The 14,387-nt window shown below is 37.7% G+C and overlaps 1 protein-coding gene across 2 annotated transcripts; it reads left to right on the top strand.

The window, feature by feature from the left end:
* Positions 1-1,121: 1,121 nt before the first annotated feature.
* Positions 1,122-13,213, top strand: suz12b (SUZ12 polycomb repressive complex 2 subunit b). Of its 2 annotated transcripts, none has more exons than XM_060918583.1 (16): positions 1,122-1,701; positions 4,139-4,185; positions 4,586-4,650; positions 4,786-4,854; positions 4,948-4,997; positions 5,878-5,963; positions 6,912-7,143; positions 7,591-7,702; positions 7,805-7,910; positions 9,536-9,710; positions 9,798-9,928; positions 10,027-10,170; positions 10,600-10,757; positions 10,883-11,081; positions 11,173-11,252; positions 11,342-13,213. In XM_060918583.1, the coding sequence occupies exons 1-16, from the start codon at positions 1,548-1,550 to the stop codon at positions 11,622-11,624; spliced, it is 2,091 nt and encodes a 696-aa protein (XP_060774566.1). In that variant the 5' UTR covers positions 1,122-1,547; the 3' UTR covers positions 11,625-13,213. The 2 variants fall into 2 exon arrangements, with proteins under 2 accessions (XP_060774566.1, XP_060774565.1); XM_060918582.1 differs by having other exon boundaries at positions 1,123-1,701; positions 9,795-9,928.
* Positions 13,214-14,387: the final 1,174 nt, after the last annotated feature.

Here is a 14,387-nt window from a genome sequence, read left to right as displayed (position 1 = left end):
AGGAACAGATAAGATCCCTATGTGTTTTTGAACACATCATAAAAATTCAATGTACAATTTTCCAGTAACATTCTAATAATAATTTTATTTAAAAAAAAAAAAAAAAAGATCTTTACCTACTGAGGCATTACAGGTGACTAAACCCGCGGGTTAGTTGTATCCATCGTCTACATAAATTTTTTTTTATAATAAAACAAATATAAAACAGTCCCCAAAATATACAAACATTACCAGATCCGATTAATTTTTTCCACATTAATTAATTAATTAATTAACGAACGAACAAATGAAAAATAAATTAATTAATAACATACTGAGAGAAATTACTGTGGTCAGGAATTAATTAACTATTATATTTTTTATTTAATTTTTTTTACAAATGCATAATTTAAGGATGTATAAATGTCTTACGTATTTTATTTATTTATATAAAATTTTCTCACGTTTGATGATTTATTTTTATCTTTTGAAGATTTATTATTATTAAGTACTTCCAAAGTAAAAAAGATAAGTATAAAAATGTAAACATCTTTAATTTTAAATAAAAATGTATTATTCGTTCTGTATAGATAGATATTTACGAATTATTTAAAAATAAATATTACTGTATGTGTTAAATTAAAATGCTCACTACTGTATACGCCCACTTTCAACGCGCGAGCCTCTTGGCGGCAAATTTGCAGCGTCTACCTACCTTTATTTGACGTCAATCAAACAATAAAACCAATCAGAAGCCTTGAATTACGAGTCGCTCTGATTTGATTGGACTACGCTATTTTGAAGGGGCACGTCTGAAATGGAGCGACCCTCTAGCTTTTTAAGCAGTCCCTCGATTTATATTCCGGTGTAGGACTTTTTGAAATAAAAAAAAAACATTAAATTAAAAACAATTATTCAAATATATATGTATGAGTATGTGTGTGTATAAAAAAAATTATAACCGTTTAAACGATCTCTTTCTGTTTGTGTGGCTATTTCTAGTTTGTGTTGAATCCTGAATGACTCCTGAGCTAGTGATACTACATAGGACGTCGGGGATGATGACTTTATAGACTAGGTAGTGCACTAAGGTAAGGGATGTTGGCGGTATTTGCAATTCGGCCCGTTTGTTCTTCGCGGCTTGGCGTTAGCTAACTTGCTAAAGACTTTCTGAGGAGGAATGCTAACGTTTCTGGATTAGCTAGCAACACCTCAGCGTATACTTTTACCTGGAATATTTTATACATTTTATTGGTTTTTTTTTTAGACTGGGGGCTAAATCGTTAAACGGTTAAATGTTTGTAGGTAACGGTTAAGTGATGTGTTTCGAATTAAAATAAGAAGAGGAGTAGGGAGAAACAATGAAAAGAATTTAAAACTGAATTGATTTAGAAAGGAGCGCGCGACCGGGAGATTTTTTTTTAATCCAGTTAGCTAGCAGGCTAGTTGAGAAACTAGCCTTGCTAGTTAGCTAGGTGTTTTTGTTTGTTTTTAACGCTAATACATCAGTGTTTTTATTTGCGGTCCGGCTGTGAGTTTTTATTTCCATCCTGTGTTTGTTGCCGTGGATGGCGCCGCAGAAGTACCCGGGTCAGGTGGTGAGCGCTGCTGCGGGCGGCAGGGCGAGTGGAGCGGTGTGTGTCTCCGCCGTGAACTCGGTGAAAAAGCCCAAGATGGAGCAGATCCAGGCCGACCATGAGCTCTTCCTGCAGGCCTTCGAGAGTGAGTCTCACCCCTCAGATAGAACCGTAATAATCACCATCATGTTCTCTTCTATAAACACACACAGTACCGTGTCCTCAGTCAGTGTAACTGCAGGCCTCTGAGAGAAAGATGGAAAAAAGCTATAAATGAAAACTTATTTCAAAAAACAATAACTATTTCACCTGTAACATGCATTTATACATATAAAATAAATATTTTCTCACGTATGGTTCTGTTCCTGTCTGTATTTCACACTAATATCACATTGAATCACTTTATAGTCAAATAATAATAATTTGAATTGATGTGAAAATGCTTAATTTCTGATTTAAAAATTGTATCACGATTAATAAAATTAAACTGAAAAAATGAGTTGTATTTTTAATAATATAAATATCCATAATAATATACAATTCGTCAGTTAAATCGTAATAATATTAATTTAACCTGTAATGAGTGTTTCATTTAGTTTCTCACTTTGGTTTTGTTAGTCTGTTTTTTTTTTTTTTTGTATGTTTGGATTTTTCATTAAAAAAATAAGTCCTTTTCAGTAAATAAGTTAAACAAAAAGAGACATATATGTTTTATTATTGCTGTTATTACTGATTAAGTATATTTTATTGTGGCACAATTAATAAAATATCAGATCAGTGAGTCAGACGTTTTATAAAATCAGAATAGGATAGATGAGTCCGATGTGCTCGGTGCATGTACTGTTACAAGTTTAATTGTAATAATTATTAATATTTAATAAACTTGTTTTTATGAACACATTGTCTAGGTGTGATTTGTCTCTCAGGTCTAAAACACACCACTCATATCTAATAAAAAAATCTGATATCTGACTGATCGGATATTATCAGAATAAAACAAGTTGGATTTGGAAAGGATTTATTTTTTATTTTTGGTCAAAACTGGAAATGTTTATAGATAAAGAGAGTGAGAGTATAAAATTTATGTGTGAAAAAATTAGCTGAATTTATAAAATCTGCATTTTTTTTTCCCCAAGTCGTCTTTGTTTTTAATAAGAGATGAGGTTGTTTTTTTTTTTGTTTTGTTTTTCCTGGAAGTGAAGCTCTTACAAATAAATTTTGAAAGTATATAATTTTTAAAGCTTAGAGACAACAGAAATGCAGTATCCGTTTTCAGGAAACAGATTAAGGGTGGATCAGATTTCTGAGGAAAAACCTCCCAGACATCGGATCCTGTAACAAGCAGCAGAGACTGAAGCTGCATTTGGAAAATAAATCTAAAGAAACTTCACTGTTTTTCTTTTATTAGGATTTATTTTATTACATTTACTTTTTTTTATGTTTACAGTGTTTTTTTTGTGTGTGAAAGAGTTTAACTGTGAATTTCTTCAGTTAAAGTTTTTTTAAAAGATTTTTTCAGTATCAATATTTTTAATTATTAACTCTTATTTATGGATATTTTGTTTATTCTTCTACTTTATGATTCTCATGCTTATTCTCCCATCATACTTTAATTTCCTTTAAATTATTTCTGATCAAAGAGTAAAGTCGGATTTTGTCGTGATGATGGCGGTGAGTTTCCCCAATGATGAAGGACAGAAAGGACGTACGTTACACAGCTGTCTGTTTTATCGAAAGCTTTCATTATCAGAGATTTAACCGAAGAGTTTCGAGTAGTTGTTTGTTCTCCCCTGATGGTGAAATTAATTTAACTTGTATGATATATTTATACACAACGTAAGTCAGATTTATTAATAAGTCCCAACGTGAGAGTGTGAGCTCCACCCTTTTACACAACCCCATAATAACGACCCGTTAATCAGGCGTTGGTTACAGTTTACTCAGGAACAGGGATGTGCTCGTTAGAGCTGGAGCGATACGACACAAATATCACATCACTGAACTTTTCTGTGATGCCAGCGAGACCACGGTTTGAAGATAAAAATAATAAATAATAAAGTGGTGTGTTTACAGCAGAGCAATTACCAAACATGACATTTTAAAGCCCCAGCAGATTAAAAGTATTAATTTTTGATAGCGATATATTTTGTTTAAAAACAGCGTAAATATTTTTTGAATGATGCACTTCAAAATTATACAGCAGAAATAATGATTTACACAAAAAACACAGATTTCTTAATTCAGTTAAATACTTTCACACACACATCACTTTACATAAATATAATAAAGTATAAACATAATAAAAATCAATCCTAAAAATAAAATACAATCATGTCTCTTTATATGGAAACATTTCAAATCTAACTGCAGGATTGAATTCTTTTCTCTGCTATCTAATGTATGTTTGTTTGTTTGTTTGTTTGTTTATGTTTTGCTGGTATAGATACTGATCGTGTTTCTCGTATCGGTTCCATCTCTAATTAAACTGTATCATTAGCGATGAATCCTGTGGATCAATCCTTTTTATATTATACATTTTATATAATATAAAATTTTTTACGTTTGTTCTTTTTTCCTGACAGAGCCGACACAAATATACAGGTTTCTGCGCACAAGGAACCTCATTGCTGTACGTATAAACATTTATTTACATTTATATTTCTCTTTGACATGTTTTATGTCAGTAATCAGCGGTATATATTTTTAAAAAAAATCACATGCACTAGTAGGCGGGAGATATGATATGACAAAAATATTATCCTGATATTTTAAAACGTTTCCACTACACACGGTATGCATCATGACATTTTAAGTTTTAAGATCCAATCAGAATTTATAACTTTTATTACAAAATACTGACGATATCACCGAAAATTGTATTGTGAAAGACTTTTATTACAATATCGATATTGTATGATTGTATCACTCCGGTCCTGATCCTCAGAGGAAAACGTCTGTTCATGAACTTATAAAGAACACAGTGTGATATAATACTGTAATAAGTGTGTGTGTGTGTGTTTCTCCTGCAGCCGATTCTGCTCCACAGGTGTCTCACGTTCATGTCCCACAGAAACTCTCGAACAAACGCTAACAGGTAACTAACACTCTACACTGAGCAGATGAGGAGGTGGAGGTGGAGTCATGTTCAGCTTTATTAATACTTTATATATGCGTATAACAGCTGTAATTACTTGTTTATAACACAATAATAACCACTCCATGTGTGTAGGAAAGCATTTAAAGTAGACAACATGCTGGCAAAGGTGGAGAAGATGAAAGGAGATCAAGACTCACACAGGTACAGAGCACGCACACACATACTTACACACACACACACACACACACAGCTTTCCATGTGTTTAGTGATTTGCTTTTTTTTTCCCCCCTCCAGTTTATCGTCACACTTGCAGCTGACCTTCACTGGGTTCTTTTATAAAAACGGTGAGTGATTTAAAAAAACGCCACAGCACTACCAAATTCTGGACTCTGATTGGTCAGAAGGTGTTGATTAATTCTGTTTAACAGCAGCTCTGACAGGGGGCGGCACAGTGGTGTAGTGGTTAGCGCTGTCGCCTCACAGCAAGAAGGTCCGGGTTCGAGCCCCGGGGCCGGTGAGGGCCTTTCTGTGTGGAGTTTGCATGTTCTCCCCGTGTCCGCGTGGGTTTCCTCCGGGTGCTCCGGTTTCCCCCACAGTCCAAAGACATGCAGGTTAGGTTAACTGGTGACTCTAAATTGACCGTAGGTGTGAATGTGAGTGTGAATGGTTGTGTGTGTCTATGTGTCAGCCCTGTGATGACCTGGCGACTTGTCCAGGGTGAACCCCGCCTTTCCCCCGTAGTCAGCTGGGATAGGATCCAGCTCGCCTGCGACCCTGTAGAACAGGATAAAGCGGCTACAGATAATGAGATGAGATGAGCAGCTCTGACAATAGTGCAGGTTTATATTAATACATTTGCTCTGATTCATTATGGTTTCTATAGTAACAGCTCCTACACGGGGTGTGTCCAGCAGATAATAAACAGGTTATAAAAATCATTGATGTGATGTTTTCTTGAAGTAAGGAAACGTTTATTTCACATTTATGGAAGGAGTCTCCAGTGTCGGAGGTAAAGCTGTAACTTTAGTAAATTTTCCGACATCTTCAGGACAGATGAGTTTATGCTTCACACTGTAATAAATAAAAATTGTCATGTTGGAAAGTTGCTGTGGTGTAAGAGGAATAGAACACTCAGGGAGGGAGCTGTTACAGGAAAGTAATCAACTCTGTGATGGAAACAGTAAGTTGTCTTCTTTTTTTTTTCTTCCTGTTTCCACTTTGTAGATAAGCCATGTCAAAACTCAGAAAACGAGCAAAACTCGGTTTCTCTGGAGGTGCTACTCGTCAAAGTCTGCCATAAAAAGCGAAAGGTGAGTTTAAGTTTTAAAAATAATCTTTAAAATGCACAGTAAAGCAAAACTGTTCACACTCCAGAATATCATCACACCCTTGTAATTCACTTGTTTGATTTTATTTATTTATTTGGATTTTTTTCTATTAATTTATTCATTTATAGCAAGTTTTATGTGTAGTTTATTTACTTTAAATGTATTTATTTAAAGTTTTGTTTATTTTTTGTTGATTGATTTTAAATATATTTATTGTAAGCTTTTTATTTTTTATTTGCTTTAAATTTTATTGATTTAAAAAAAAAAGTTTTTTACTTATTTGTAATTTGTTTATTTGAACTTCTGTTTGTTATCTAATTGAAATGTATTTATTTAGTTATTTAATTTATTTACTTATTCCAAGTTTAATTTTTTTTCAGTTTATCTATTTTAAGCTTTACTTTTTTATTTAAATTTTATTTGCATATTTATTTAAAGGTTTATTTACTTTAAATTTATTTATATATTCTAAGTTTTACTTATTTAATTTATTTTATGTTTAGTTATTTATTTGAAGTTTTATTTTATTTTAAATGTAGTTATTTCCAGAATTATTTTATTTAAATGTTTTATTTATTTGTTTATTTTATTTTAAACGTATTTTAAACTTAACATTTTTTAAATTATTGTCAGCTTTATTTACTTATTTAGGTATTTATTCAAAGTTTTATTTATTAAATTACATAAGGCAAGTATTATTTGACTTGTTATCTTATGTAATGGATTAATTTTTTTTAAGCCCATTTAATACTTTAATTAAAATATTGCACTATAGTAGTACATTTAATATCATTATTGTAATAATATTATTAATCTGTATGAAATGTTCAGTAAATATTGTAATAAGATATAATATTGGCACCCCTCCCGCTCATACTGGACTTTAGCGCCCGTGACGGTGTTCTGTATTTTATTTCTCTCTCTGTACAGGATGTCAGCTGCCCCATAAAGCAAGTGCCTACAGGGAAGAAGCAGGTGCCTTTAAACCCGGACGTGAAGCAGACAAAGCCGACGTCGTTCCCCACGCTGCTCGTGTCCAGCACTGAGTTCGAGCCGAGCAACAGCCACATGGTGAAGTCTTACTCACTGCTGTTCCGAGTGTCCCGGCCTGGAAAAACACACTCCAGTGCCTATGTCAACGGCGAGACGGATGAGAACATGGGTCTGTACACACACACACACACACACACACACACACACTCTTCATGTAAATCATTTCCTATTCACACACTAACAAGACTCCTCTGTCCTCCCTGTTTGTTTCTCTCACTTGTTCCCTGAGGTGGAACTTGATTGGTGTTTAGAAGAACTTTAGAGGAACCTTGAGCTAAAAATAGCTCTTTTTGTAAAACTGTGTGCTTCTTGTAGGGTTAAAAATAAAGTGTGAGTATGAAAGCAACTCAAACTGTTAATTTTACTAAGAAGAGAAACTGAAACTGTTCCAGAAATGTTTCAGTGATGATGATGATATTTGCGTGTGCACTATGAGCTGGATTTTAATATTAAAAGTGTTCTGTGTACCAGTTAAACCAGTTATCATAGCTGCTTTTACTGGTAGGGTATTTTAAATATAGTGTATAATCTTTTATTATTTTTAATGTGCGTGCAGATGTGAAGGAGGATCTGTCGAGCAGGAAGAAGAGGGGTGTGTCTCACCGCGATGACGAGGGAAACGCCGCCGAGACGTTCGTTGCACAGATGACTGTGTTTGACAAGAACAGGTGAGAGATGAGCACTTTGTTTAGTATCACTTGGGAACATTATAAAGCTGTACTTCAAGTCCTTCTTTAACTTTGTCCTGACTGTGTGTGTGTGTGCTCTAGACGTCTGCAGTTGCTGGATGGTGAGTATGAAGTGTCGATGCAGCAGATCGAAGACTGTCCTGTCAGTAAGAAAAGAGCCACCTGGGAAACCATCCTGGACGGAAAGGTGTGCTTCTCACTTATTTCTGAATGACTGACTGTGTTTTTGTAAGGAAGTGTACATGGTACACATGTTCACACTAGCATGTAACCAGTCACTCGTCTCGCTTGTACTTTGCCACTTGTGGGCGTGGCCTTCTAGACCTAGCTACCTAAACACGCATTAAATATCACACTAATCAGCATGTGATTTACGTGTTACATGCTCGGCTTTGTACTAACTTCATTCTCAGATTGGATTAGCTAACTGTAGTAGTGAGCTACGTTCACCAGCAACCACATGCCAGTGATCTCTGAGAATGAGAACTGAGAAAATCTCAGTTTAAATGTGGCTGACATGTACGCAGTAAGTGAACGATTGCTTACATGAACATAGCATTACATTTATGAACATTTTTTGCCCACCATTTTGTCCAGAAATTAAATTAAGCTAAATAACATCGGTGGTTTGTGAGCGAGATCGTCTCCTAAATTCTACATCTTCAACTTCTATAGCTTCACTTGAGCTGATGGAGTAACGGAACATCACTTTAGATGGGAAACGGCTGTTATTTTCACATAACGGCACACTCTAGAGTAGGGCTGCACGATATCAGAAAAATATGTGATATTCGATAACATGACTGAATATCTCGATATCGATATGTATCACGATAATTAAATATATACTGTTTTTCTTACCTCTACTCGCCGTTCTGCCCTGTATCTAGCATTTAAAAAAAAACACCCAATGCATCGCTTCCATTCCAACATTATTTTTTATTGGAAAAACATGGCTACACCTGCAATGGTGTCCATCAATCATCTTTAAATCTCTTAATTTTTGTGAGCGCAGCAGAAAACGTCTTAAGTTGAAATAAACAAAAAACTGAAAACTACATTAACATAAAGCATTCAAAATGGCAATTTCAGCGGCTCCCGGGAGATGAAGGTGAGCGACACAGATTCACCATAAACTCAAACACAATCTGTTAATAACACACGCGGGTGAGAGAGCAGTGGTGTGTGTGAGCGAGCAGTAGTGTGTGTGTGTGAGAGAGAGAGAGAGCGCGGTTTTATGTTTTTATGCTGCTGTACATCAGTGTTTGTCCCAGCGAGCCGCCCCACCACTGTTTTACAGGTACATGTCTTGCAAAGTACCTGAGTTTGCAGTACATCACCCCTCCTGAATCCAAAGCACTTCCAAATAGCAGACGTGCATTTTTTTTTTTTTTGGAAACCAGTTCCTCCTCACACAAGTTTGTCTCACCACACTTGCTACCGCTCCCACCTTCCGCCATCACCACGAGGCTTTTACTTGTTTTGCAATAGGGGGCGGAGTTATCCCGCGGCGCTTGTTGACATTCAAATGTGATTGGACGGCACAGAAAAATGTGCCTTTTATCGAAATTTAAGTAATTTTTGTGGTATGTGTATTGCAAACTATGATATCGTGATATCGATACTTTTCAATATATTGTGCAGCCCTACTCTAGAGCGTGTCCTTCCCTCTGAATGAGCAACAATAGCATATTAGAAGGAGCATTAATATAAACCCATCGTTCATGTTACTTATAAATTATAACACGAGCCACAGTGTGAGGACATCACTATAAAATTAATAGGATTCTTGTTATTCTGTTTGTTTTGCAGAGGCTGCCTCCATTTGAAACGTTCTCTCAGGGACCGACTCTACAGTTCACACTACGCTGGACCGGTGACCCAAACGACCCCTCGACGGCTCCTGTAGCCAAACCGCTGTCCACACGCAACTCTGACACCAGCGGACCTGAAATTCGCACCCCCACCCTCAGATCTGCCCCGGCGGGTAAAGTACAAATTAACACTTCTAGTTAGTTACTACTACTGAAAGTGTGTAAAAGCACTTATATCGTGGTTTTTATGTCATTAGTAGTGAAAGACTCGATGAACAGCAGCAGCAGCAGTACAGGAGGAGGGGGAGGGGGAGGTGGAGGAGGTGGTGTTCAGACGAGGAGAGAGCAGACCGTCTCTGAGCCCAGACAGAAACTCCGCATTTTCTATCAGGTGTTTATTTCGTGGTCTTTCCCCCGTGACACTTTTGAAATGCGTCGTAAAGTACAGACGTGAATTCACAGTGGATGTTCGTTCTTTCTTTCTGGAAGTTTCTGTACAACAACAACACGCGGCAGCAAACGGAGGCCCGCGACGACCTGCACTGTCCCTGGTGCACGCTGAACTGCCAGAAACTCTACAGCCTCCTCAAACACCTCAAACTCTCACACAGCCGCTTCATCTTCAACTACGTGGTGAGTCCAGGCTTCGCTGGAGATTCCTGCAGGACTCACAGATCTGGGATACAACGTGGATTTTTATGGAGGCGTAAATAGTCACAAGCAGAGTTAGTGAGCTAGATAAACCACTATGAGCCCATGGTTACCATGACAACTGGGCATCTTATCAACACACCATAGCAAACCTGCACCAAACTTGGTCTAAAGCCTTGTTCAGACGGGATTAGTTGTCCATGTGGAGGTGGGTCATGGAGTGGTTAGTTACATGAGTGTGTGCGTTTGTAGTACATAGTGAAGACACACCCACCTGTGTGATTTCATACACAGTGAATCTATTCATATTACCACAGATGTTTGGAATATCTGGAAAACCATTCCTGTCTGAATAATATCTCTTGCCTCTATAGAATATTTTTCAGCTTTTCTGTGCTTTTTCCCTCTCAGCCTCATCCCAAAGGGGCCAGGATAGACGTGTCCATAAACGAGTGTTACGACGGCTCGTACGTAGGGAATCCTCAGGACATCCACAGCCAGCCCGGGTTCGCCTTCAGCCGCAACGGCCCCGTCAAGAGGACCGCCGTCACCCACATCCTCGTATGCAGGTACCAGCCAATCAGAGATCAGCTCTGCAGAGCCTCATTTAAACCTCAGGGTCAGTTAGAGTGACGGATTATCTCCAAGGCTGCGATTTTAAAGGGTTTACTCGCACTGCGGCTGTGTTCGTTAGGCCCAAACGCACAAAGCCGAGCCTGTCAGAATTCCTGGAGTCGGAGGACGGCGAGCCGGAGCAGCAGAGGACGTACGTGAGCGGACACAACCGCCTGTACTTCCACAGCGACAGCTGCATGCCACTGCGTCCTCAGGAGATGGACGTGGACAGCGAAGACGAGAGAGACCCCGAGTGGCTGAGAGAGAAGACCTCCACGGTAAGAGAGAGAGAGACAGCGCCACTCTGAGGTTCTGATTGGTCACAAAGTAGAAAAGCTGCAGATTATATTAACGCGCTTTTCCTGACAGCAAATCGAGGAGTTCACGGATGTCAATGAGGGAGAAAAGGAGGTGATGAAGCTGTGGAACCTCCATGTCATGAAACACGGGTAAGTCCGAGGTTTAAATTTTGTAAAATACATTTTTTTAAAAAAATCTGTTTAGCGGTCTGAGAAACGCTGTGTGACTTCCTCTCCAGGTTTATAGCAGATAACCAGATGAACCAGGCCATCATGCTGTTTGTGGAGAACTGTGGTCCTCACATTGCACACAGGAACCTGTGGCGCAACTTCCTGCTTCACCTGGTCAGCATGCACGACTTTAACCTGGTCACCACGGCAACCATCGACCGGGCGATGACGCGGCTGCGGGAGATCCAGGCCGAGCTGCCCAAGCCAGAGGAAAACGCCTGTAATGGCCACGTCGTCTCCTCAGGGTTCTCCCTGCACGGCAAACGCACCAAGAGTGGCGTCACTGACTGAACACCGAACGCCTCCGCAACTCCGAAAATCAACACCGCTGTGGTTCGGTGCCAAATCTTTACAACCCAGAAAAAAAAACTGATACGGTTTCAAATTCTAGAGCGAGAACTAAAGTAATAGGATTCACACAGCTAGCTGCTCGGAATCATCAGAATTTTACCTTTTTTTCCCCCCTCTGATTCTACAAAATGCAGAAACTGTTTTTGGTTTTCTAGAACTGACCGAAACTGCCGTTCTCTTACAGCACGTTAAAATTCACTGCTATGTTCTGATAATTAGCTCAGCGCTCGTGGAAAATCATGAAAAATAATTTCTGAAAATTTGCAGAATAGTTTAAAGAAAGTGGGTTTTTTTGTTGTTGTTTTTTTTAATTCTCAAGATTTAAAACATTTAGAAATGAATGTTTTACAGCGGAGGCTAAATTTGTAGACAAAGACGAGCTGCTGCCGTTGTAAAAAAAAAAATCCATCAATTTTCTGCACAATTCTAGAAAGCATTTCTTTCTGACAAGTTTTCCAGATTTTAACAAAATGATGATAAAAATAATACCATAAGATTTCCTGCCACCCAACATCTAGAACGCTTCACAGTTCTTTTCTGTCAGCTTGATATTTCATTTGAATGTTTTCTCTTCAATTCTATGAAGCATTTCTTTCCAGTTTTCTAGAATTCAGTAAAAAACAAAAGCTAAAACTAGATCGTTTGCAGTGCACCGGAGGTCATCATATTTGCAGCCCTAACCGACTCTATTTACAACCAAATTCTACAGTTCTGAGCCAGAGCCGAGTTGATTTTGGAGATGATTCTTAACAAAAGGACGTTTTAGACTCAAACGCCACTTTTAAGGACTGAAGCAGCTTTTTTGTGACGTTTTTTGTATCACACACACAACACTGAGACTGTTTTGTTTGTTTTGTTTTTTAGTTTGTTTTCTCTGTTTGTTTATCTCCAGATTCCTTTCTGCCATTATCATTAACTCTAGAAAGGACATCCTGCCAGTCCTGATTATTTTTAATCTTTTTTTCTTTTACAGTCCGTTAGCACTTCATTTCACTTATTTAGTGATTTTTATTTTTCCCCCCCATCCTCTCTGAGTGCGGCACTTTGCCTCATCCATCTCAGCGTTATTAATTAATTACTTAATTAATCAGCAATATTATCTGAGCTCATGCTTGTATTTTTGCCTTTAATGTCAGTTAAAGGTGCACAAGGAACAAAATTGGACTTTTATTGGCTTTTAGAAATGAACAAATATATGGATGGATGGATGAATGAAAAGAGGGGCGGAGCATCTCAACTTCATCCCTCTGACCCCTGACACACCCCCCCCCAAAAAAAAAACCCGAACACACGATTAGAATAGTTTAATAATCTGATCAGGATGTTAATCTTGCATCTGGTAAATAAGTGTGTCGTACTTTATAAAATGCCAAAGCACTCAGTTTTTTCTTTTGGTTTTTTTTGTTTTTGTTTGTTTGTTCCCCCCCTTCACTCAGTATACAGTGTATATTTCAAATTGTAAACGAAAAATTGCATAGGTTTCCCTGTAATGTGGAAATATGACAAATTAAAAATGTTTTAAATGAAAACGGAGTGCTTGGTCACGTCGTGCTTCATGACATTTGGTATGTTGTTGAATAGTTTGTTTATTTCACAGACGGAAAAAAAACCCTGAAGATCAAGAATTTCACCATCACTGGAAGTTTGATCTGTAAATAATTATAAATAAACTCTGCATTAAATACAAATCACTTCAATTCATGGAAGTAGGAGATGTGAACAGATTTGGAATTAAACTTTTTTATTAAAAAAAATAAATAAATGACCGAGATGATATCGGATTGATCTACAACCCCGATTCCAAAAAAGTTGGGACAAAGTACAAATTGTAAATAAAAATGGAATGCAATAATTTACAAATCTCACAAACTGATATTGTATTCACAATAGAACATAGACAACATATCAAATGTTGAAAGTGAGACATTTTGAAATTTCATGCCAAATATTGGCTCATTTGAAATTTCATGACAGCAACACATCTCAAAAAAGTTGGGACAGGGGCAATAAGAGGCTGGAAAAGTTAAAGGTACAAAAAAGGAACAGCTGGAGGACCAAATTGCAACTCATTAGGTCAACTGGCAATAGGTCATTAACATGACTGGGTATAAAAAGAGCATCTTGGAGTGGCAGCGGCTCTCAGAAGTAAAGATGGGAAGAGGATCACCAATCCCCCTAATTCTGCGCCGACAAATAGTGGAGCAATATCAGAAAGGAGTTCGACAGTGTAAAATTGCAAAGAGTTTGAACATATCATCATCTACAGTGCATAATATCATCAAAAGATTCAGAGAATCTGGAAGAATCTCTGTGCGTAAGGGTCAAGGCCGGAAAACCATACTGGGTGCCTGTGATCTTCGGGCCCTTAGACGGCACTGCATCACATACAGGCATGCTTCTGTATTGGAAATCACAAAATGGGCTCAGGAATATTTCCAGAGAACATTATCTGTGAACACAATTCACCGTGCCATCCGCCGTTGCCAGCTAAAACTCTATAGTTCAAAGAAGAAGCCGTATCTAAACACGATCCAGAAGCGCAGACATCTTCTCTGGGCCAAGGCTCATTTAAAATGGACTGTGGCAAAGTGGAAAACTGTTCTGTGGTCAGACGAATCAAAATTTGAAGTTCTTTATGGAAATCAGGGACGCCCTGTCATTCGGACTAAAGAGGAGAAGGACGACCCGAGTTGTTATCAGCGC

This window comes from Neoarius graeffei, chromosome 4 (assembly GCF_027579695.1).
Source record: "Neoarius graeffei isolate fNeoGra1 chromosome 4, fNeoGra1.pri, whole genome shotgun sequence".
In the NCBI taxonomy this organism is placed as follows: domain Eukaryota; kingdom Metazoa; phylum Chordata; class Actinopteri; order Siluriformes; family Ariidae; genus Neoarius; species Neoarius graeffei.
The sequence above is the reverse complement of the archived record's forward strand: the minus strand, read 5'-3'. Positions and strand labels throughout refer to the sequence as shown.

Coding starts and splice junctions, on each gene's coding strand:
- suz12b (XM_060918582.1), top strand. CDS start 1,548: ATGGCGCCGCAGAAGTACCCGGGTCAGGTGGTGAGCGCTGCTGCGGGC. Junction 4,186..4,585: donor GCACAAGGAACCTCATTGCT/GTACGTATAAAC, acceptor TTTCTCCTGCAG/CCGATTCTGCTCCACAGGTG. Junction 10,171..10,599: donor GCTTCATCTTCAACTACGTG/GTGAGTCCAGGC, acceptor TTTCCCTCTCAG/CCTCATCCCAAAGGGGCCAG.